This window comes from Mauremys mutica, chromosome 16, assembly GCF_020497125.1.
Source record: "Mauremys mutica isolate MM-2020 ecotype Southern chromosome 16, ASM2049712v1, whole genome shotgun sequence".
NCBI classification, from domain to species: Eukaryota; Metazoa; Chordata; order Testudines; family Geoemydidae; genus Mauremys; species Mauremys mutica.
In genome coordinates this window covers 4,301,397-4,326,467 of record NC_059087.1, presented here as the reverse complement: position 1 = coordinate 4,326,467, position 25,071 = coordinate 4,301,397, and the positions used below count along the sequence as shown (strand labels likewise).

General features: G+C 42.0%; 2 protein-coding genes across 10 annotated transcripts in view; one reads left to right on the top strand and one right to left on the bottom strand.

The window, feature by feature from the left end:
• The window catches only part of LOC123350861 (SV2 related protein), a 49,497-nt gene extending 45,587 nt beyond the window's left edge, over nt 1-3,910 (bottom strand). For all 5 annotated transcript variants that reach the window (XM_044989657.1, XR_006573859.1, XR_006573860.1 and 2 more), the window contains exon 1: nt 3,259-3,910. The gene's annotated coding sequence lies outside the window, so the exon portion shown is untranslated. The remainder of the gene's footprint in view (nt 1-3,258) is intronic.
• Nucleotides 3,911-4,015: 105 nt separating this feature from the next.
• Nucleotides 4,016-21,985, top strand: USP30 (ubiquitin specific peptidase 30). 5 transcript variants are annotated; one of them, XM_044990473.1, is made up of 13 exons: nt 4,016-4,135; nt 5,099-5,208; nt 6,441-6,623; nt 7,611-7,714; nt 9,901-9,999; nt 10,782-10,824; nt 11,141-11,235; nt 12,053-12,112; nt 13,878-13,964; nt 14,567-14,647; nt 15,784-16,003; nt 17,106-17,214; nt 18,679-21,985. In XM_044990473.1, the coding sequence occupies exons 1-13, from the start codon at nt 4,074-4,076 to the stop codon at nt 18,941-18,943; spliced, it is 1,518 nt and encodes a 505-aa protein (XP_044846408.1). In that variant the 5' UTR covers nt 4,016-4,073; the 3' UTR covers nt 18,944-21,985. The 5 variants fall into 5 exon arrangements, with proteins under 5 accessions (XP_044846408.1, XP_044846409.1, XP_044846410.1 ...); XM_044990475.1 differs by having other exon boundaries at nt 4,073-4,135; nt 4,723-5,208; XM_044990476.1 differs by lacking the exon at nt 4,016-4,135 and adding an exon at nt 4,319-4,396.
• Nucleotides 21,986-25,071: the final 3,086 nt, after the last annotated feature.

The window sequence follows — 25,071 nt, the reverse complement described above, 5'->3', positions numbered from 1 at the left end:
CTTCTCTTCAGAAAATCCAGGTTAAGGCAAACAGTTCAATTCATTAAATGATCCAAGAAGGCTACTATGTTCCACAGAGTAAAATGCTACAGATAAATCCATTACAATGAGGGGAGTTATTGAACTGAAACTGCTAAGGGAAAGCAGTCATTACAGCCCTTAACCAGAATGGGCTCAGCAGAGCAGACTGACCTAATCCCAGAGTGAAATTTATCCACAAAATTGTCTCTGACAAGATGAGATCACAGCAACTGTATATAGCTACAGCTTCTTCCAAGATCTTGGTAGCAAATGGCATTGTAAACTAATGTCCTATTTGAAAAAGGTTATTCTGTAGAAGAGATAACTTTTTTTTTAACAATACAGTGACTACACTACTTCTTTACTAAGCCAGGTGCCTTTTGATAAGACAATTTATGCAATAAATTAAAGGTCTAAAATAGCAATATAAGGTTCCCTACACTGTTCCTCTCCTCCTGCACTAAGCATTTAATAGGCATTAGACATTTATGAGAATGATACATTCAGTATGTATCCTACAGCTGCCGGGCCTAGGTTTGTTTCTTTTTTTAAATTTTTTTCCATCTTCTCTCTAATGCTCCCCTGGTTCTATCAAACCCCTGCTGTCTAGTCCCCCTATCCTTCCAGCTGCTCTCTTTCTCTCTAACAGCTGCTCCTCTGTCATTCTGCCATGCACTGAATGATCTCAGACAAATAGGGGCTCACCCAGAAAGACACCTAATATGCCAGACATTTGGCTAACAAAAGCCCTTAGAATCAATTTAGTAATTAGTTGAAAACGAAAAGGACTGTTAACTGCCAAGGCCCCTAATAATGAGTGGCAGCTGACATCTTGCGGTGCTCTCAAAAGTCACAGGTGCCATCCAGCTACCTTCTTTCATAACAGTGAAGTGAATCATCTTCACTGAATGATCCTAAAGGTAAACCAAATATTTTAAAAATAAATTAATACAAAACTGAGTGAGATCCCAAATTATTATGGGCCTGATCCTAGCCCTTCTTCCAAAGATGCACAGGGACTTAGACTCAATAAAACCAGTAGGGTGCAGTTGCAAGGGGGGCAGGAATTTCTAGTTTTCTATCCTCTCCAGCATCCCCATACTTATGGGCTTGGAGGTGGAATGATAGGCTACCAGTTGTTGTCCTTGGCAAAGCTGGGGAGCGGGAGATACTACAGTGGCACTTGGAACACTGTGCTGATAAGCACAGTATAAGTCCCTGGGGAGATAAATTGGACAGGAATAGCCTCAAGGCTGCAGTAGCATTTCCTGAACAGATCCACTGCCTTTCCACACCTTGGGAGGATTCTCCCCCTATCTTCTCTCCTACAGCCACTGTGCCAGGCATGCTTGTTTATTCTGGCTTTGCACAGCAGAGAGGATTTGGGCCTAACTGAATTAGGGTTGCCAACCCTCCAGGATTGTCCTGGAGTCTCCAGGAATTAAAGATTAATCTTTAATTAACATCATGTGATGAAACCTCCAGGAATACATCCAACCAATATTGGCAACCCTAAACTGAATACACGTGAAGAATTCAAAATCATCAATAAATATTTATTGAAAGAAAAGTGTTCTGTATCAGTTTCTCTAGATATTGGCATAGAAAGTATGCTTATTAAGTTTGCAGATACCAAACTGGGAGGGATTGCAACTGCTTTGGAGGATAGGGTCATAATTCAAAATGATCTGGACAAATTGGAGAAATGGTCTGAGGTAAACAGGATGAAGTTTAACAAAGACAAGTGCAAAGTGCTCCACTTAGGAAGGAACAATCAGTTTCACACATACAGAATGTGAAGAGACTGTCTAGGAAGGAGTACGGCAGAAAGAGATCTAGGGGTTATAGTGGACCACAAGGTAAATATGAGTCAACAGTGTGATGCTGTTGCAAAAAAAGCAAACATGATTCTGGGATGCATTAACAGGTGTGTTGTGAGCAAGACACAAGAAGTCATTCTTCTGCTCTACTCTGCGCTGGTTAGGCCTCAGCTGGCATATTGTGTCCAGTTCTGGGCACCGCATTTCAAGAAAGATATGGAGAAATTGGAGAGGGTCCAGAGAAGAGCAACATGAATGATTAAAGGTCTTGAGAACATGACCTATGAAGGAAGGCTGAAAGAACTGTCCCAGATCCCTAAGTGGCCCCCTCAAGGACTGAACTCATAACCCTGGGTTTAATAGGCTAATACTCAAACCACTGAGCAATCCCTCCCCCCAGTTGGGTTTGTTTAGTTTGGAAAAGAGAAGACTGAGAGGGGACATGAGAGCAGTTTTCAGGTATCTAAAAGGGTGTCATAAGGAGGAGGGAGAAAACATGTTCACCTTAGCCTCTAAGGATAGAACAAGAAGCAATGGGCTTAAACTGCAGCAAGGGAGGTTTAGGTTGGACATTAGGAAAAAGTTCCTAACTGTCAGGGTGGTTAAACACTGGAATAAATTGCCTAGGGAGGGTGTGGAATCTCCCTCTTTGGAGATATTTAAGAGTAGGTTAGATAAATGTCTATCCGGGATGGTCTAGACAGTATTTGGTCCTGCCATGAGGGCAGGGGACTGGACTCGATGACCTCTCGAGGTCCCTTCCAGTCCTAGAGTCTGTGAATCTCTCTGGCTGACTTGTTGAGCCCAGAATTCTATTTTACCTTTGCTAGAGTGGATGATAAACATCATGTACCCCTAAAAGCAGCCTAAAGAAAGTAAATCCTGCCCTGCTCTAGGCATTTGTGACATCCCTGACTTGCAAGACAAACACTGAAGTCTGTGAACAGTGAAAGCCCTTCTGTGATTTTTAACTGTTCAGAAGTATTCTATTAATGTTTCAGTAACTTGTTTTTTCAAGATTTAGTTTTAAAAAAAAATTTGCTTATTATATTGGCCTATACTTTGTCACATCCACTTACATTATCGATAAAACCAAAAGCCAAATCATGTTCACTTTACTCACACGAGTAACTCTGTTCAAGTTAACGGCACTCACTCTTAAAATCAGTGGAACTACTCATAGGAGGAAGGTTACCGGATCTGACTTTTAACTTTTCCTCATCAGCTCTTCGGAACCAATCACATTACAGGACAAAGAGCTGGAGCCTCTATTCTGCAGGCCATTAAACAACATGGACAGCTAATTTCCAACGGCAACATCTTTACTACTAGCAATGATGCATGAGATAGACAGAACCCAGCTTGTCTTCAGATCCCAGCTGAGTAGCTTCCCAGCAATGGTAGCTAGAAAACTCACCTTTTAACTTGTAAATTAAGTCAGTTGGCTCTGAAATTTATTCAGAGTGAAATCCACCCATCAGCTTGGGGAACTCAAACAGTCATGCCATGGCCACCATGGTCTTGCTGCTGTATGAAAGGTGGCCACAGAGCAAGTGGCAATGCAGAGACATTTACACTGCCACAGAGGTATTTCGGGGCAACGTTTTGAGGCACCACAGTGACATTTCCTGGTGACACTTTGTGGCACCACAGAGACATTTTCTGGCGACATTTCGCGATGCTGCGATGATGTTTTGAACGGCTGCTGCAGTGTTGTTAGAAGTGACCCCAAGCATTCAAAAAGCATGACTCAGGCCCCCTAAAATGGTGAGACTAGCTTTAAAATGGTAAATTTCCATTATAACCACAGTAACTACTGGCTCTTTGCTGGCCTCCCGGGCGGGATCTGTCAGGGGTTGTGCTTTCCAGCTCTTCTCGCCCAGCTAGAAACTGGGCTCTTCCTTTAGTGCCAGCTGGGAGTCTCGCACCAGGAGCAAACCTCCCACAGGCTCAGTGACAATACGTTGAGGGCAGCTGACTCCACTACTGAGCTGCCCGGCCAGATACACCCGGCTCCGCTGAGCGCGGCTGGGGCGGGGGTAGGCGAGGAATCCTGCGGCCACTCTCCAGGCCGTAGCAACCAGCCCCTCCCCAGGAGCCCGTTGCTAGGGGGTCCATGCGCTAACCGAGTCCGGCCCGGACGCTTCCGGTCCTCTCCATCTCCCGCCCCCCGGACCCCGCGCTTCTCGGTGCCTTTGGTTCCGCCCGGCGGCAGCAGGAAGGGCTCGGGGCATGCTGGCCGGGGAGACGGACAGGGCGGTCAGGCGGCTCCTGCGGGCCGGAGGCGCGGTCAGGTCAGGAACGGCGGGGGCGGGGGGCTACAGCAGCCGCCTCCGAGGGGAGGGGCGGGAAGGAAACATGGGTTGGGTAGGAAGAGAGTAGGGGCGGGGCGGCCGCAAAGCGGAGAGGAGGCCCGGAGGGGGGGCGGGGGCTGTCGGTCACAGGGGAGTGTGGGGCTCGGGTGGGGCCCGCCCATGGAGGCCGGGGCCGGGGCCGCATCACAGGCCAGGAGGCCGGAGCACAAGGCGACCTGCCGCGTCCTCTTCGCCCCTGACGTACGTGGATGTTTTACCTCCGCTGAGGTGACCGTTAGGGCGTCAAGATCAGCCCAGGTCATTTCACGGCTCCAAGGGGTCGTTACACCTTCTGTTCGCCTAGGAACTGGGTTATGGATTCCTTACAGATCCTTGCCCCGGGTGAACTTGCCATGGTTACACATCCAGAAAATAATTTGCCTCCGAGCTAAGGGGGGGGGGGGTGTTTACATGTGGAATCCGATTGCCTGGCATTATTCTGAACTTTAATTTACTGACTTGTCAAATGACAGGTTGACTTTAACCATGCACCAGGATTTATTTCTTGTATGTTACCATGTATACAGAGAGATCCTCCCCTCGCCCCACCTACCCGGGAACAGCGGGCACTTGTGTCTATAATACTGCCAGCCCAAGAGCGACTGGCCTGAGCTCAGCACCCCAACTCAGAAGGACCATATGTTAGCAGCTTGTGCAGAAGGCTAGTCCTATGATTTGCAAACTTTGGATCCTTCCTTTACATGAGAGATGTATTGATGGTGTAACAATTACCAAAGACATGATTGGCGATAAAAACACACAAAAATAGGATTGTACGGGACAGAAATATCAGTGTTCTGGGTATTACAGTGTCCTTGCCTGTAATTCCTATATGATGTGTTAATGTTGTTACTGGTTTTCCAGTAGAAGACAACAAGCCGACTTTTCCCCTTACTCTTTTAGGCATAAAGTAATGAAGAACTGGGGTGTTGTTGGTGGAATCGCTGCTGCTCTGGCAGCAGGCATATATGTTCTCTGGGGTCCCATCACTGAAAGAAAGAAACGCAGGAAAGGTGGGGAAAGTTCTAAATTGACCAAAATTATCCATATCCAGTAACAGAAAAATGTGTGCTAATGATGAATAAATTCTCATAATCTTCTCTAGAAAGGATGAGAGAATAATAAATTTTCCATTTTATTGTGGGTTTGAATTTCTTTTGAGCTAAGACTTTGAATGTTGGAAATGTTTTCACTTGTAATCACTAGATTTTGTAAAACCTTTCGTTATATAGCAAAATATAAATTTTGGTCAGTGAATCATGTTGCTGCCTATCTGAATTAGTCTGTATCAATAAAAGATTTTTATTTCCTATGTAGATTTGATCTTTATATGTACTGGTTATGTTAGTTTAAATTTTTTAAAAGTATGATGATACATATTAGGCATGCTTTGTATGTGTTTTGTAATATGTTTGTATTACCTACAGAAATTCAATAAAACTTAAACGAATACACAAAATAAACACCTTCTGATTGAACATAAGCACAGGATAAGTGAATGTCTTCTGCTTTGGAAAGTAAATATTCATACTAAAAATAGCTAGAGTAAAGAAATATATTACACAAATCTTTGAAAACTGGAGAGCATCCCTAATACAATACTAATCTCATAGGGAAGGAGAGCTCACTAAATTGATACTAGGTGTGCAAATGCACATACTTTAGGCCCCCATCCTGGAAACACTTTTGAATGTGTTTCACTTCACACATCTGAACAGACTCATACAAGATATTCAGATGTGTAAAACTTAAGCACATATGTAAATATTAGGATTATTATTATTATTTATTATTACTACTTATTATATGTATTATTGTTGTACCTAGGAATCGCAGTCATGAGGCAGAACCCCAGAATCAGGGCCTTCGACCTTGCAGATAGTATTACAAGTCACAGATTGAAAATTAAATACATTATAGTTGTTAATTCCAGTTTATATGGTAATATGCAGATAATCCTACAGTAATCCATGCTTGATAGTGTTAAAGTATAGCTTTCTGAAATTCAGTCAAGAACATTTTTCAGAGGAAGTTTAAATTTTTTTTTTTTACAATGGCATGTTTCTTAGAGACCATAACAATATTGCATGTTTGAGTGTCTTCTAATTTCTTAAATAATAGTTGTAAACACCAAATAAAAGATAGGTCAAAATCCAAATCACATACATCATATCACTTTCAATAAAAAAACAAAACAAAACCTGTCCTAGACTCTAGAATGTAAATTGTTAATGCATATTTCTAGGGCTTGTGCCTGGCCTTCTCAACTTGGGAAACACCTGTTTCATGAACTCTTTGCTGCAAGGCTTATCTGCTTGTCCATCTTTCATCAAGTGGCTGGAGGACTTTACAGCCCAATACAAGACAGATCAGAATGAATCATCGGAGCACCAATATTTGTCCCTTACTTTGCTGTGCCTTCTGAAAGGTATCATGTTGTTAAACTTTTAAGGGGTTAGGTTACATTAACAAGAAAATAATTAATAAAACCTAATATGTTACTGTTTTTAAGAAATTAATTTGCACGGTGCTTAGTATAAATGAGAAAGTTAAGAAATCTTTTATTTTTAATATCACAAATGTCTCACAACTATTGTCACACTCAGAATTCAATCAAAGTAATTTCATTTACTGTAATTTAATGTGGAAATTTCTCAAGTAAATCCATGAGAGAGCATATGTGATGTTAGTTGAAAAGAGCAGACAACTAAATTTCTTATTACATTAATGAAGATTGGGCGATTTTAATAGGTAAACTTAATGAGCTGACTTGATGGTGTTCTCTGTGTACAAAGAAATGACTGTATTTTGGGTCCATTAACTCAGTTGTAAGCTGAGGGTTTTTTATTTGCCCAGGTTTTCATTACTATTGAGTCAATGCAGCACCCTCAGGTTATTAGTGTCCTTCCTAAGTCCCACCAAGGAATCTCTCAAACCTCTACGATAAATCATATTTAGGTTACATTCATTTTCCAAGTCCCTTCTACTCTCCTCTTTCCTTGAAAAAGGATTTTTCCATTCGAATTGTTGTAAAGTTGAATGAAGTGCCAGGGTCTTGCCCCCACCTGCATTGTTGTTATGGAAGCTAAAGGAGAGATCAGAGGGCGAGGTTTTAAAATAAATATAACTGGAGAACAAGGATTTACAGACATGTACAGTTGTTGAGGAAGGAGAAAAAAAGCATTCTACAAATTGTTCTTCTCAGACATAACTAAGAAATAACTGCAGCTGTGGGTCAGTGGGTTTAGAACGTCCCTGCAACCAGACTGGCTGGGCCAGCTCCTTGTACTTAAGCATGTGTTAACAAGTCATTCTGTGTTTGTAAGTGAAAATAAATTAGGCCCACTATATCCTGGTTTTGTGATCTAACCAATCTTAGTGGCTCCATTTATCATTTTAAATTTCATACCTCCAGCTTTATCCTGCCAAGAGGTCACAGAAGATGATGTCCTGGATGCAAGCTGTTTGTTAGAAGTGTTAAGACTGTACAGGTGGCAGATCTCATCATTTGAAGAGCAGGTGATTACAAAATTCAAACTAGATTATAGCATATGTTTGAGCTTAGATACTGTGACGATTGGTGCCTTGTGTAATATAAGGTATTTATAGATCTGAGTATCAAATCTGAATCCTCTTCAGCATGGTGAAAAGTTATCTTTAGTAACTAAAAGAAAGCAGCAATGTGATTAATACATGATATCTTCAGTTTGTTTTAGAGACGCCTGATTCAGACTCTGAATTCCTTTCAACTGTCAGTGTTTGGTATGACGCTGCCAGTAGTGACAAGATCCCAGGGGGTAAAATCCTAGCCCCATTAAAGTCAATGCAAGTTTTGCCATTGACTTCAACAGGGCCATAATAAAATGCCATGGCTTCTGTTTCTAAGGAAGTTCCCTGTGTTTTCTTAAGGCTCACAGATTTAGTTACACATAACCGATGGGGTTTCTAGATCTTGTACACAGTGCAAATGTCTGCAAACTGTGCAGACAAATCCAGTACAGTAGATTCTGCTTAATAGCAACATAGGTATTGACAACTTCGGTTAATAGCAGCATTTTGCCAGGAACCAATTCCATCGCTTTGACTTTAATGTTAACGGGATGCAGATATTGGCAACGGCATGCTACTTAGTAATACCATTTCTTTGATTCTTGGAAGAAAGGCCCCAGGTGTCGGCAGGTTTGTGAGGATGCAGCCAGGGAAGGAAGTGCTGGGGGGTACCTACCCTGGCTGCAACCCTACAAACCTGCCTGTGGCTCGTGCTCAGCCCATCCCAGTGCTTTCTTCTGGGGTTGCAGGCCCACAAACCTGCTGCCGCACAGGGATGGCACAGGAGGTAAGAGGCTGTCGACAGGGCAATAGTGGGGAGGGGGACTGCAGCCCACATGCCAGAGCTGCATGGCACTTCTCCCTGAACTCTCCAGGAAAGGAATTGCTGGCACATGCTAAGCTCTGACCCCCACAGAGCACAGGGAGGGGCATGATGCAGTCCCATGAGCCCCCAGCTCCCAATAGAAACTCCATCATCCTGCTGGTTTGCAGGGGTGCAGCCAGGGAAGGCACATCCCAGCACTTCCTTTCCTCGCTGCAGCCTCACAAACCTGCCTTCTCCTTGTTAGCAACTGCTGGATAAAGGCAACTTTTTCATGGCAACCGAGGAGAATAAGCAGAATCTATTGTATTTGAAAAATGTTTTCTGCTCCTAAGTGTGTGGAGTCTGAGGTCAGTAAATTGGTTCAGTTGTCTCTTCTATAAATAAGGTTGTATATTTTATACTTCATATCCAAAACAAATTACTTAAGGGTTCAGTTCTGCTCTCATTGAAGTCAGTCAATTTCAGCATTGACCTCAGTGGAAAGCAGGCTTTGGGGTCATTATTGTGAGTAAATTTTATTTGTGTGTGTGTGTATACACCAGTATTCTTTCAGTGTTATACGCCATAAATACATTTAGAACAAATGTACATTTGTTGTGGGCTTAGCTTTGCAGAAAATTGGCAAAACTGTAGCACAAGCCTAGGGGTATAGGACTGGAAGGGACCTCAGGGATCATCAAGTCCAGTCCCCTGCTATTGCAGGGAACCCCATCTTATAATCCCGTTTATAAATTTATCAAGCTTCATCTTAAAACGAGTAAGATTGTTTGCTCCCACTATTCATATTGGAAGGCTGTTCCAGAATCTCACTCCTGTAATGGCAGCTTAGAGACTAACAAATTTATTTGGGCATAAGTTTTCGTGGCCTAAAACCCACTTCATTGGATGCCCACGAAAGCTTATGCCCAAATACATTTGTTAGTCTCTAAGGTGCCACAAGTACTCCTGTTCTTTTTGCTGATACAGACTAACATGGCTGCCACTCTGAAACTCCTCTAATGGTTAGAAAACCTTCTCATTTCCTGCCTGAATGTATTCACGGACAATTTATACTCATTTGTTCTTGTGCCAACATTGTCCTTTTGCTTAAATATCTCTTCTTCCTCTCTTGTGTTTACTCCTAAATGTATTTAGAGAGGGCAATCATATCTCAGCCTAAGTGGTTATTATTAAATTAACTGGGTCCTAAAAGTGTAATAATTTCTTCTTAAAGGAAAAATTAATGCCTCATTTTGCCATGACAGATTCCTATGTGCACACACACTCTTGGTATGTTTGTTGATGTTGTCTTGTTTGATTCCCCTCTACATTGCATGTCCCCCTTTAATAGGATGCTCATGAACTATTCCATGTCCTTACATCTTCGTTGGAAGATGAGCGAGATCGTCAGCCCCGGATCACACATTTGTTTGACGTGCATTCATTAGAGGTAAAACTGTATAAAAATTTTATTTTCCTTTCCTTTAAAGTGATAGAGCCTGTTTAGATACTAAATATGCAATGCTGTTCTTCCATCTTTGGATAAAAATGAATTAATAAAACTAGCAAATTGAAAAAGAAAACTTTTCAAAGCAATATAATATTTTAGTACTTTGCATTTATATTGACCCAGTCATGCAAGGAGCTGAGCATCCTCAATGCCCATAAACATCATTGGGAGTTGAGGGCAGTCAGCATCACATGGGATTGGGCCCACACCACCATCCATTTGAGAATCTCAGTATACTGTATGGATGGACTGTCAGAATTGCCATAATGGCCCAGACCATTGGTCCATCTAATCAGGTATCCTGTCTCTAACGGTTGTCAATACACCAGGTGCTTCAGAGCGAGATACAAGAAACTATATAATGGACAATTATGGAACAAACTCCTAAACTTCCACAATTAGCAGTTGACTTATTCCCTGAAACATGAAGGTTTAAATCTCTTCTACATTTTTATTCTGTCTAATATAACTGGATGTTCTGTCTATTAAGCGTTTATCAATTGTTGTAAGCTCTCAGTATCTTGTTGCTAGAAGTTCCAACATTCATGGTGCGTTATATAAAAAACACTTCTTTTATCCATTTTAAATTAATTGCTTTTCAGTTCATTGGTTGTCCCTAAATATTAATTTTTAAAGGTACAATTTTTAGACTAAAATGAGAGCATATTTAAGATTTTGTATTTTGTAAGGTGAGATTTAATACAATCTTTTTCCCTCTGTAGCAGCCAGAAATAACCCAAAAGCAAATAAGCTGCAGGACAAGAGGTAACATTTTCTCCCTTGAAAAAATGTGAAATGTGCATATTTACTTATAGACATGGCAACAGTAGTTGTTTTACTTAGTGAAGTAATATTACTATTATTTGATCTGTTTCTAGTGACCTGGAATTTATCTTTAAATGTCTCCAAAGACAATGTTAATTAAAGATTTGTAAACAGAAAGGGAAGTGTTTTTTAAAAACCTGGGTTTTAAGAGCTATAAAAAAACCAACCCCAAAGAAATAAAAAATCCAGCTATTATAATGATCATGATGAACATGGAAGTACTAAATATTAAGACAGTTACATCTCTGTATTTTAGGGTCACTTCACCCCATGTCGAGTCACTGGAAGTCTCAACATCCTTTTCATGGAAGGCTGACCAGTAACATGCTTTGCAAACACTGCAAACACCAGGTACAAGAATTTGTATGTTTGAGATTAATTATAAACAAGTAAAAAAGGAAAACTTAATCAAAGCACATTCTAGAGGATTTTTTAATAACAAGTACCATCTTGTTTTATTTTGTGCAGTCCTGAAAATTTGCAGGAGTGGGGCCTTATATTGTAAGCACACCAGGGCAAGAACTTTGTTTTCATATTTGTCTGTAAAGCGCCTAGGAGAGCATTGGTGCTTTACAAATATGTAATAATAATAATGAAAAATACAAAATTGGGACCATGCTTTGTTTTATAACTTAAATATTGCTTTTAGTATTTGAATTTCACTTGCAGACACATTTGTGTTATAAGAGAAATCCGGTAGCACAGGTAGCATTTTAAGACTTGGTCATTCAGTCTTCAAACAGCCAATGTTCCTGTTAATTCTTGTGCAGTAAATGTTGGATTGGGCTGGGAGTGTTGACTTCTGTGCTGGACAGAGGAAACAGTACCTAATGCTTACAGAATATCTTCTGCTGCCATGGAAAAATTCTACTCAAATATTTACAAAACAATTTCCAAAACTCTTTCTTTGCAGAAAAAAATGAACCTGCCCTCCACTGAACTAACCAGAAGATATTTTTACCAGATCTTTGAATTGTTTGTAACTAATTTTGCTGTATTTAGAACTACAAATCCAGATCAGATTATATCTAGTTAGAGTCCAGTCCTGTGAGATGTTAGTACCCTTAACTCCCACATAGGACCATAGGAGTAGCGAGTGCTCAGGCCTGTTTTCATTAGGTTGAAGGTGGACTATAACCCTGTGGACATGTGAAATGTTTTCTTTCAGAGTCCTGTGAGGTGTGATACATTTGACAGTCTTTCGCTGAGTATTCCAGCAGCCATGTGGGTATGTGCTTTCTGCTGAAGCATGATCCATTCTGTACTACATGCTGCCTTATAGTCAAAGCTTTATTCTAGACTCTAGTCCTATGCCTGAATTTAAAATGATGGAGTGAAACTGTAAATCAGTAATTTAGAATTAATGTTATTACATTTTATTAATTTTTGTTGTTGTTTTAGTAGATTTTCCTGATTCAGTATTAGTTACTCTGAACATAATGGGGCAAATTTCTAGCTTAGCTAACCAAGTGTAACTTCATTGATATCAGTGGAGTTGTCTGCCTACACCAGTAGTAAATTTGGCCCTGTCTGCATATCTAGAGATACCAAAGTGCAACCTGAGGGCCGTGTGTTTCCTGCAAAGTCCTAGTATGTGCTTCTGCTTGCTTTCTCCCTATGATTAGTGTGAGGACAAAGGTGCCAAATTTTAGGCTTTTAGAGCTGGTGATTTCAATAAAGAAGTCATTTCTGTTGATCTCTAAAGCCGTGTTTCTCAACCTTTTTGATACAAGGGACCAGCTTGCTGCCATCCTAAACTGTGTCAGGTAGATCTCAGGGACCAGTGCCGGTCCACGTAGCAGTTGTCGAGAAACACTGCTGTAAAGGAGATACAAGTCTGGACAAATATTATGGTTGTGTGCAAAGTTATTATTAGATTACAAATAGTCCACCTGTATGCAAAATTTGTGTGGTCCTTAGTATTGCAAAGTTTGGGCCCCTCATATACTGTGTGCTATAAGTTTGTGTCTCCAGACAAGGGGTCTGCTATTTCCTTTGTGTGTTCATGGAACAGCAATTTGCATTCATAGGAGTTTTGTGCCAATGCCTAGGGGAGATCAGAACCAGGCTTTTGACACTTTTTCTGTGCTAGTTTCCTATTTTTGTACCAAGTTGAAGATGACCCCAGCTCACCAGCAGTATAGATTTTGCCATCGAAAAGATGGCTAAAAATAGCAAGAAAGCAACTGATGCATGAGACGTAAAATAGAGCCAGAAGACCACATTCCTGCAGGGCAAGGGGTAGGGCTGCGGAAGGAGTTTCATGGGGCACTGTGTAATTGTGGAGGGAAGCATTGTAAGAGGGCAGGGATCCATTGGTTCAAAACCCCACTAAGAAGATGACACAGGAAATGTCATGACACAAATTACCGAGGGAGGTAATGGAATCTCTGTCACTGGAGGTTTTTAAGAACAGGTTAGACCAGTGGTTCTCAAACTTTTGTATTGGTGACCCCTTTCATACAGCAAACGTATGAGTGTGACCCCCCCCCGTTATAAATTTAAAAACCTTGTTTTATATTTAACACTATTATTAATCCTGGAGTTTGGGGGTGGAGGCTGACAGCTTGCAACCCCCCATGTAATAACCTTGCAACCCCCTGAGGGTTCACGACCCCCAGTTTGAGAACCTCTGGGTTAGACAAACCTGTCAGGGATGGTCTAGATAATACTTAGTCCTGCCTTAGTGCAGGAGACTGGACTAAATGACCTCTTGAGGTTCCTTCCAGTCTTACGATCCTATGGCTGCTACTACTACACATAGACTATAACAGCTCCCAAGGATAGACTGGGTGGAAGGAGGAGGCTTCCATTCCCCCACCAACCTGGTATATGTTCTCTGCTCAAAGCCCTTCTACTCTAGCTTTGCGGAGGAGCCAGGATTTAGCTCAGAATGTATTAATTCCTAATAAATAGATGACTAAAAATCCTTTAACAGAATTTAATTGTGTGTATCATAAAATCAGTGCAAAGTTGTTTTTTCTCACACTTAGGGTCGTCCTATGACACTGGACCACTGCCTCCACCATTTCATCTCTTCTGAATCAGTAAAGGATGTTGTATGTGACAATTGCACTAAAGTACGTAATTTTAATGTATATACTCTTCCAGGTCAGTTTCTAGATCAGGTGTCTCAGAGTCGGGACTCCTAGGTTCTACTCCATGCACTGTTGCTGACTTACTGAACCCTCGGTTTCCTCACCTCTGCAGTGAGGATACTACCTCACAGGGGGTTAGGAATCCTAGTTTGTAAAGCACTTTACAGATCCTGGAATACTCAGTGATTGCCAAGTATTAAATTTTATAATATCCTGGTGAGGTTTTTTTTTCTGATCTCTAAACATTGTTTTACAACTACTTGTAACTTGACTGTAGCACAGGGAGTAAGAGTAACGTGACTAAAATCAGACTGAGAATGGCTAAAGATTAGACTTGAAGCCAGAACTTTTGTCTTCATGGGCACTTTCTATAAATGTTTCTATTTAGTTTCACTGCTTAATCCTCATGCACGCCTAAGGTTACAAACAGCTGGCAAATGGTTAAATCTAAACAAACTGTTTAAACCTGCGCATAGCCCTAGATGAGAAACTATTTTTGGCATATGCACACCCCCAATATCGGTTTATGTAATCTAATATTATGGATAATTAAATGGCTATAATTATGTTTCCTTTGATTTCAGATTCAGGCAGAAGGAACACTGAATGGGCAAACCACAGAAAATCAGAGAACAACATTTGTTAAACAATTAAAGCTAGGGAAGGTAAGACAAATTGATCTTGCAAATTTATTTGTAAAGCCTCTACAGTAGTGTCTTCTAAAACAATGCAGTGACTTATCTCTTCAGTCTGTTATTTTGATACCCCCTTCTTGGCACTGAGCTTGGAGACCATTCGTACTCTATTTTGTACTTAAATGTGAGCTCATTTGACAGTTTTGTATGCCATAACACCTTGACTCAGCAAAGCACTTAAGCCCATGCTTAACGTTAAACACATGAATAATCTCACCTTAATTCTACAGTGTGTGTAAACATATGTATTGCTGAGTTGTGGCTTATATGTCCTTTGAGATTTAGCAATAAAAATATGTGATTCTGTGTTTCAGTGGTGAACTCAGTAATTCCTATATATATTTTGTTAAACACTTTGCCATCCCTAAGCAATTGCATGTTCTTAAAATAAATAAATAACCCCCATTCTGAATGGAGGTGATTGGGTGGGTGAACATGGTAATAAACGGCTGAAACATTGTGGTTGTGCAGCACACAGCACAGTTGGGTCTGGGTCTATGACTAGAGCTCCTAGGCACGACAGTCATACTAATAACTTAATTGAAAGAGACAGTAAAACCCTGTGCTGCATTTTGGGTGTAAAACAATGTAACTGTTTGACTCTGGTTTCCATGGCGCTTGGTGGTTTCACTCTGACAGCCACAAAAACATTGCACATGAAAACTTAGCTCTGGTTACAGTATAGTAGAACTAACTGCAAGGGACCCGGATCCTCTGTCCCTAAGGGATTATATTGATCAGAATATTTGGTCTGTACTGGACAAGTTTAAAAAGATTTCAGATGAGTCTTTTAGAAACATGCATGTGTTTTTATTGACTTTTCCCACCTGTGGCAAACCCTGTTAATTTTGTCCATCTACGTAATAAATTATGGTAGTGTTATTAGGAACCTCTCTTCTAACTGTCAGCTTTATACTTTGTATTATGGGTATTACTTCTAATGGGGATATAGTAGCAGATGAGAAACTAGTTTAGTGATCCACTTCTCCATTCACTCTCTTGGACTTCAATTCTGGTTCCAAGAATATACTTTTAAATCAAGCAGTCGTTTCTTCCTATTTTTAATATGTCCATTGACTTTGTATTTCTGTGGAATGTGCTTGAAGCTCCCTCAGTGTCTGTGTATCCATCTGCAAAGGCTGAGCTGGTCAGACCAAGGCATGCCTCTGAAACATCATGAACATGTGCAGTTCAATGAGTTCCTGATCATGGACATCTACAAATATCACCTCCCTGTCCATAAATCAAGCCAGCATGATCTAAACCAGAAAGGCAATCCACGGATGTCGTCTGAAACAAAGGATGGGTCAACAGTAAAAGCCTCAGGTATTTGGTCTGAAAATAAAAAATATCAGGTAGTTTGTCAGTGTATAAGAAAAAACATATTTATTTTGATTTATACTAAAACCTAGAAAGATCCCCTTTCCCAGCAGGCTTTGGCCCCTTGACATCTATTTAAAATACAGTTCTTACAAATTTACTGTTCACTCCCATTCCAAAACACTAGGAGCATAGGGGGCTGTGGAGAACTGGGTGGCTTTAGCCCCAAAGGATGAATGAGTTCCAGAGTCGATAGGCCCTCACAGAGAATGTCTTGTTAGTAGCCCACCTCCTTTAAATCAAGGGAGCTCCAACTATGGCTGTATTGCAGGGGGAGTGCAGACCCTGGAGCTCTCATGGAATGTGGTCACAATCAGATCCTGTGTCAAAACGAATGTTGAAATTGCAGGGCAGTTTGAGGTGTAAATTACACAGCGTTTAACGAAAAGGGCCTGATCCTACAAACCCTTATTCATGCAAGGAATCCCATAGCGTTCAGGGGGCCTGTTCACATGGGAAAGAGTTTATAGGATCATGTGTCAAAAACTGTGCATTAGGAAAAATGGCCCTGGATCCAGGCAGCCTTCAGTGCGCAGGGTGCCCATTAAAGTCAGAATTCAGCTCTAAAGAAGTCTTTTGTTGGCAGGAACGGCCATTGAGGAGGCGCTAGGCTTGCAGACTGTGCCCTTGCTTGATAACGCCACAACTTTTTGCTTAAAGAAATAAACAAAATGTTCACATTCTTGAGCAAACTGTTTCCAGTCTATATGGCTATATTGTATCACATCATTAGAGCTTAATTCCCTTGTTGCTGCTGGTCCCAAGTTTTCAAATAATTACTTGAATCGAAAGCTAACTACTACTTCAAATAACCCAAATTGAGCAGGGCTCTTGCAGCCACATTCTACTATGAGCTGTTAACAGTGTCCTTGGATATAATGTTCCCCTTCCTCATTAGGGGATTGTGAGGTTTAATTAATTAATGTTGGTAAAGTGCTTTCAGATTCTCTAATGAAAGGTGCCATAGAGAGCACAGGGCTATTATTTGTAATATTAATAGTTAAGCTGCAGATCAGTTAAATCCCTGAATGTATAATTTCTCTTGCAGATCTGGAGCAGACATGTAGCACTAAATCATTCTTTATGAATGGCGCCTGCTCTCCTTCGTTATTAACATCCCCGATAACTTTCCCACTTGCAGTGGTTTCAGATTGCAGGTAAATCAGATTTTTGAAATTATTTCATAATTTCTCCTGTGCTTAAAACTGATGTAAATTATAGTTTCCTTTATTCCATCTTTATTGTGATTCAGTAGCCACAGAATTTACCATTATCCAAGCTATTGCAAATGTCCTCCTCGTTAGGAAAGGATTTCTATCCCTTTCTGTTTGGGTGATTTGGCAGTTCTGCTCCCTGTGTCCACAGCTAGTAAAAGGAGTTGCGTGAATTATAAGTGAAGATTTCAAAATCTCCTTTCTCTGGTTGTTTTTGCTCTGATGGCTGCTGCAGGAAAAAAATCAGGAGTGCAGCAAGCTTCTTACTGCAGATCCATCATAGAATATCAGGGTTGGAAGGGACCTCAGGAGGTCATCTAGTCTAACCCCCTGCTCAAAGCAGGACCAATCCCCAGACAGATTTTTGCCCCAGATCCCTAAATGGCCCCCTCAAGAATTGAACTTATAACCCTGGGTTTAGCAGGCCAGTGCTCAAACCACTGAGCTATCCCTCCCCCTTATCTTGTAACTGCTGCCTCTTCACTGATATCTCCCTTTTCTTTTCTCTTGACTTTTGAGAACAAATGAGTGTGTCATTTCTTGTAGACTTTTTAAAAAAAATCTTGTATTTAAGGAGCCTGTTTTTCAGAGGAGCTGTGTCCTTGCTGCTCCCTGCGACTTCTGTTGGAGCGGTGGACACTTCACTCTTGTGATGATCAGGCCTAGTACTTGTCCTGTTAAATATTTTCCCCAGAGCACTCCGAGTTTGAGAATATTCACTTTTCCCATGTGGCTGATATATAGTTCCTATAATGTCTGTCTTATCTGTAATCATGTATCTTTTCCCTGGGGTATATACTGACTTGAGATATTCCCTGCCTTTGCTCGCCCCATGTGTCCTGTTCCAGGAGGGGCAGCAGTGGCTGTTTTATAGCCCACATGCTTGGTGAGATTCACAGCTTAGAAAAACAGGTGCATGGAGCAAGTACTTGAGAGGGCTTCCATTATTATATAGGGATGGTGTCGTGTAATTTTATGTTTTTTTCTGTTAAAATCCCATGTCCTGGGATAACTTTTACCACTAACACTGCTGTAGAACTTAGCATTCACATGCTAAAGGAAACCGGTGGGGGGCCTCACTGCAAAATTCAGAGCCAGTGTGCTGCACAGTATGCAGTGGCCCTCTCTAGAATACATTCCAGAAACTGTTTTCATTAATACTCAGAGCACCAGTTCTGTCCTGCTGATTGGAGAAGAGTGAAGCATTTTGACAATCACAGTGAAGGTCTGGGAAGTTATGAGCGAATGTGCTGCTGTGAGAGGACATCTCTTATGAAGGGGGTCCATAGAATGAAAAACATGCTTTAAAATGAACTTGCTACTGAAAATAAAGTGACGGGATTTTCCAGGTACATGTTTGATACACAAGTGCTGCTGACCCCTTCCTTTCTCTCATTTGCCCTTCAGTACCCCAGTGTACCTCTACCGTCTGATGGCTGTTGTAGTTCATCATGGGGACATGCATTCTGGACACTTTGTGACATATCGCCGCTCTCCGCCTTCTCCCAAGACCGCGCTCTCGGTCAGTAACCAGTGGTTGTGGATTTCAGATGACACTGTGCGCAAAGCTAGTTTGCAAGAAGTGCTTTCATCTAGTGCTTACCTGCTCTTTTATGAGCGTGTTCACTCAAGAATGCAGCACCAAACTCAGGATTTCAGGGCTGAAGAATGACTTGGACCTCTGGAGAAGGATAAATCTTGAGAAAACTGCTCTTGTGAGATGTACATTGCACCTCCTGACTGTTATGCAAATAGCCCACTACATGCCCTTTGATATTCCACTCCTTCCTGGCAATGGTGCCTGGCTACTGCAGGGAGTTAGTGTTTCATACCAAAACGATGCTGCCCAGAGTTGGTCTGCTAGTGTTGGGCACTCCAGAGTATGTCTGCATTAGAGAAGTATGTTTGCTGTTAAGATAATATTCTCTCTGCATCACAGTTTTGAAACAGGGAATTTCAAACAGGGACTTCCCAGGGCCACATCTTTTTATTCTGACCTGTATGCATGTTTTTAGATGGAGCTGCTAGTGTCACCTTAAGATATTTCTTAGCAGGGGAGCCCTAGAAGTGATTGATGAGAAATTACTGTTATCAAAGGCAATGATTTAAAAAAATGAAGTGCCTTGAGATGATTTAAATGGTTACATTACCATTGTCTACACCTACAATCTGTGGATTACATTCTGGTAAACATCTATATCAAAGTGATATGAAGAACTATTAACTGAATCACATTTCTCGTCATAACCCCAGCTAAGCAACTAAAACAAGTTGTCTCTACCCAACATGCTTGATCCAAAAAAGCCCTTTCCTATTTGTATCTTTTTTACCTAATATTTCCTTTCTTTGTACATCATAGAAGTACTTATGACAATACAAACAGCAGTTTTCCGTTTCAGGGAAATACTCAAATAGTTGATCAATTAGAACTGAGACACTGATTTGTTGCTCCATCTCATCATACTGTAAGAGATGTTAAGAGAGAGCAGTATCTGCTAGCAATCACTATGGTAATGTCGTCTGTCTCTGTAAAACAATTCAATACTGTTGCTTTGGAGCATCAGGTAGACTGTGCCTCTCAGTGCTAATCTTAAAGGTGACTGATTGGTATTCTAAACTCACCTTTCCTACCTTAACGATGAACACTGCCATTCCCTATCATCCCTTCTAAGGAATGCCTTCTGATCTGCAATGGAGCTTGAACCAGTTGTGATTGTGATCCTGGGACTTGAAGCAACATGTGTCATGGTGGGTTAGAATACACACAATTGCATGGGCAGTGGTTGGCACTGAGTCCAGTAAAATAGTACAGTAGCCTGAACAGGCTGGTGTCACTGCATTAGATATTGCTATTTTTAAAGAGTTTGATATTAATCGTATATTGCTGCTCTGTGCTCTTTGGTGTGTAAAAAAAGAGATGGGGAAAGACGCAAGAAATCCTTTTGGCTGTTTTTAAATTAATGGGGATAAAATGGACAGATGTGGGAGTTCTTTTCTATTTATGTACTTCGGGGTAAGTGTGTGTGTGAGGGAGGAAGTCTGAATGTCAGACTAGGTCTTTTCAGTGTAAAACAGTGACTGACTTTTCAGACAATATCTATTGCCTCTCTAAAGTAGCTTTTTTTCCAAAAAGTTTTTTTTAATTGTAACTTTGTACATTTTGGATCCATATCATTCAACTGCCCAATGTTGTTCATATGCATTTGGAGCTTTTTAATAGGAGATAAAAAAAACAGCCACAAGATCATAGGCTATGAATGTATATAACACTTAGCTGTAGTCATTCCAGAGTGTGGATCATGATCCCTACTCAGAATAATGCTCATAATACAGAGAAGTCTGTATAAATCCATTGACCTATCCGGTCCAAAGAACCCTTGGCTTCTGTGTTAGAAGCACTTTTTTTACCTTACTAATTTTATTGCTATTTAAAAAAATATGTAATACCAATTAACTTTGTGACCATTGAAATAAGATCTAAACTCAGCATGTGACCCACAAAAGTAAAAAAAGAATACCTGAGGCTGAAGCTTCTCTATTGTAGATGGACAGAAGTGAGCAATATGGGCTTTGCAAAGCAGTGCTGGTTGTCAACAGGGGCAAGAAACGCATGCAAAGCATCTGTCTGCAGAAATCCTGCCAGTTGTATCTCTGACCTTCAAAACATTTCCATCTGACATTAGTGTATGTGCTGCCATAGCGAGGCTCAACAGGGTCTGTTTTGAAATTTTAACTCCTTTGATTTTGTGGGAGCATCTGCTCATTGATAGTATTTGAACAAGTCACTTTATTATGCAGTAATGTGTGGTGTGTCAGATAGTACCCACTAGGAGGACTGTAGGCTTTAGGACTCATCAGCCTTTATATGATTGTGTGAAGCCTCACACTGCTGCAAGTTGTGTGTGTGTGTGTAATGTTTTCTGAAAATTTCCTTTTGTATAAACCTGCTCTTTACTAGCGACATTTCTCTGTGCCAGTTTGGTGTGAGGGAAAGGCTGCACACTGTCACACATCACTAAGCTACTTGTTTGCCATACTGCCACTGAACTGGAAGTTTCATTTGGAATCTTCAGCAAAGGGCAATAGGAATGAGTGTTGGGCAGAATCTCTTCCTATCTTCATTGCAAGAAAGGAACAGGAGTTCGTTTCTTAGCACTGGTTGTGAAGAAGTGTCAGTATCTTGGTCGTGATGCTGAGAAGTGCTGAGCACCCACAACTTACATTGGCTTAGGAGACTTGCAGATGGTTGGCACCCCTCACGATCAGACCCTGAACACAGTCTGGCCAGCTGAGCCTCATGTGCAGATATCTTTTGAAAGTAATATGTCTCTATTCAGGCGGAGGGGTACACCCAAATGGCTCAGCTTGTAGGATTGGGGCATTAGTCTCTGCCAGCCAATAAGAGCATTTTAATTTCTCAAAGGCTAGAGTTGTTGAAAAGGTGCTTATGAATGGAATAAAGGAATGTTATGAAACATTAACCATATAGAAAACTGACCTCTGCTTACTCTGGTAGAACTAATTTCATTGAATTATTCTTGTTTTAATGCACATGTTAATAAAACGGTCTGATGTTAGAGTCCAAACCACTGCACTTCGTTTCCAGCACTGCTGTCTTTGAACTGCCTATTTCCTTATGGGAATTTTTGTACCTGTCCTATACAGTAGCAATAAAAGAACCAACTTATTAGAAAAGGTATCTGGATGCATGTGGTGATGGATTGAAACAAAAGACAAGTAAGCGGCAGCAGTGATGTCTTTCCTTTTCTAATGCAATGGCCTGCAATACCGGCCATTCTGAGCTCCTGGTTTGCTCTGTTCCCTGGTTGAACACAGGACACTGACAAGGCTGTAGTACTCAAAGGATGAGTTTTTAGTTAGTGTAACAAATCCTCTGTGTACACAGTAAAATATCAACGTGAGGGATACACCAGTACACATGTAAAGGAAACCAGTTCTTGAAGTGTTTGTGTGTGTATACCCCCAAGCATGAGTTTGGATTCTTTTGGCCAGCATTGTCTCTTGGGGACATGCCTGCAGCTACAACCTGAGGGCATATAGGGCCCAACCAGTTCCTTACTGCCCATGGCAGTGGGACAGACCCCCGTAGCATCCATGTACTCTGCACACTGAGCAATGGTTGTTAGGTTAGTATAATTCATTAGTTAGTGTTAATAGTTGTTTTTGTTACACCTTTTGGCAGTACATCTATACGTATGCTTAGGAGCTACCACGATACATAGCCACTGTGGCTGAGACTAAATCCTCAGGATTTAAAATTTGTCCCTCTTGTGAAGCTGCTGTACAGCTCAGTGGTTGACACTCTTGAAGACTTCTGTCTCAGGTATATATCTCTGATAAAGGTTCAATCTGCTCCTCTTTTTCCAAGAGTATAACAAAGCCAGGGAAGCCTCCTAGTTCTTCCTTCTAGAATGCTCAATGAGGGCCTCTTCAGATCCTGGGCTTAAAAATCCTGTTAAGCCTCCTCTGACTCTTTTGAGAAGTGCCCTGTTGAGCTCCCAGGCACATTCTTTGTCCAAGAGTCAGTACCCCTCTGCTAGGGGGTATGGCAGAGCAGACAAGCACTCCTCCACTCAGCCGTTGTCTGAAACGGGTAGGAAGAAGCATTGCTCCAGGGACAAGCACAGGCAAGGGTCACCCACCCCCGTACGCAGTAAGAGACACAAAACCCACCATGGTTTTGAATCAGCTCATGCCTTCAGCCAAAGGCAGTTCACAGCCCAGATTGGGTCCTTCTGACACCTCAGCACTAGCTGATCATCAGGTACTAGAGATGGCACCTGAAATGCTGGTCTGCATTTTCCCAGCTACCAACTCCTGGGTGTGCATGATTCTGACACCAGACTCCATGGTGCAGATGTTTCCAGCACAGATTTACTTGGCTCTGAAGACATTGTCAGTACCGAGTGATCTTACGGTAACCATGCATTGAGACTCACCCCTACTATCCTCATCGGCCAATAGAGGTGCTTCTGTCTTGGTACCGACTTCTAATGTGCCCCGGTACTTATAAGCTCACCTGTTAATTCTGGGTTGCAGGAGGATCCTATGACACCTAACAGGGTAGCTCCCCTGCATGAGGAAGAATATTCATTTTCTTTCTCTCCTTCACATAGTAAGGAAGATGGTCTCCCCCTGCACCTCAATTTCATACTTTTGAGCATCAATGGTCTGATAGAAAGTCTTGGATCACCCTAATAAGCACAGGCCCCTGGGATCTCATAGAGAACATTCATTATGGTTTCCACCCACGTGGTGTCCAGCCCTGTATCATAATAGCATGCAATCTTGGCCATTTTGGGCTCCCTAGCATATGTAACCTAGGATCACCTTCTACTACTCCCTCTAGAGTTAATCTCCCTCCCCTTCAAGACAAGAGATATCTACTCAACAGGGTTAGCTGGTGCAAACCCACAGCCTACAACAAGAACAGAGCAGTGAGGAAGAATAGCAACAGGATATGAAAGATCAGTTGTTCCCAACAGAAATTTCTTCCTCCTCACCAGACGAGGCAGTCACTCCTACTCCTCCTCCTAGCCAGCCAGCTAACTTCTAGGCCTTCCAAGATGCATGGTAGATACTTCAGAGAGTCTAGTGGAGGTGGTCCAAGAAAAGTCACACATTACTAGGCCTCCTGCACTCCTCCGTGCCTGGTAGGTTTGTCATGTACATTACTTGTTAGACCCAGCTAAGGAGTTGTGACAGATCCTAGCATCAGTGTGGCATCTATTTCCAAAAGAGCTGACAAGTGCTATCAGGTACCCTTTGAGATTAGAATATGTTTACACCTCCCCCCCCCCCCCAGATCACTAATGGTGGTGGCGATAGATGAAAGATCTAAGCAACAGGGGCATCCAATGTAGGGAAAAGAATCCTATGATGCTTGACTTATTCAGCAGGAAGCTCTAACTCCTCAGCTAGTCTCCAGATGCAAATTTCCAGTTATCAGGCACGGCTCTCAAAGTGCCTCAATTCATAGAGAAGCTTCCACAGCATAGTCCCCTACTGTCTGGGGTAGTTAATGGGCCAAACATCTCATCAGGCAGCTCTAGACCCATCGAATATGGCAGCATATTCAATGACTACTGCCACTGATGTGCAGGGCTTCATGATGATTAGTCCTATACTGCTGAAGGAACTGAGGAAGGCCTGCTTCGCCCCTTATGCCCTCAAGTGGTGGGTGGGTGAGGTGCAATCCCAGTGGACACTGCTGGCCAAAAGAATTCAATCTCGGGCACATACGCAACAAAAGTAGAATCCATCTGGACAATACATCTCCACGAACCATAGTTACAGGCAAGTCTTATCTTACGCGGGGGTTCCGTTCCGCGGTTAGCGCATAAAGCGAAAGCCGCGTATACTCAAAATTACATCCCCAAGCCCTTTAAATCCCACCTGCAGCTCCGGCAGCCAGGCCAGGCCAGCATTTAAAGGGCTCCATCGGGCTTCCCACCGCGGTGGGGAGCCCGGAGGAGCCCTTTAAATCCCACCCACAGCTTTGGCAGCCGGGCTGGGGCTGGCATTTAAAGGGCCTGGAGCTCCACGGTGACTGGAGCCTCGGGCCCTTTAGTTTGCCCCAGGGGCTACCAGCCACCTTTGCAGCTGGGAGCCCCCTGGGTGATTTAAAGGCCCTAGGACTCCCAGCCACAGCTGGTGCCCCAGGACCTTTAAATCTTGAGGCCACGCCCCCTCCGCTTGAGGCCACGCCCTCCGGACTCCGGCTGTACAGCGTAAAGCTGAAATCGTGCATGTTAAATGCGCGTAGGTTGCGACAGACCT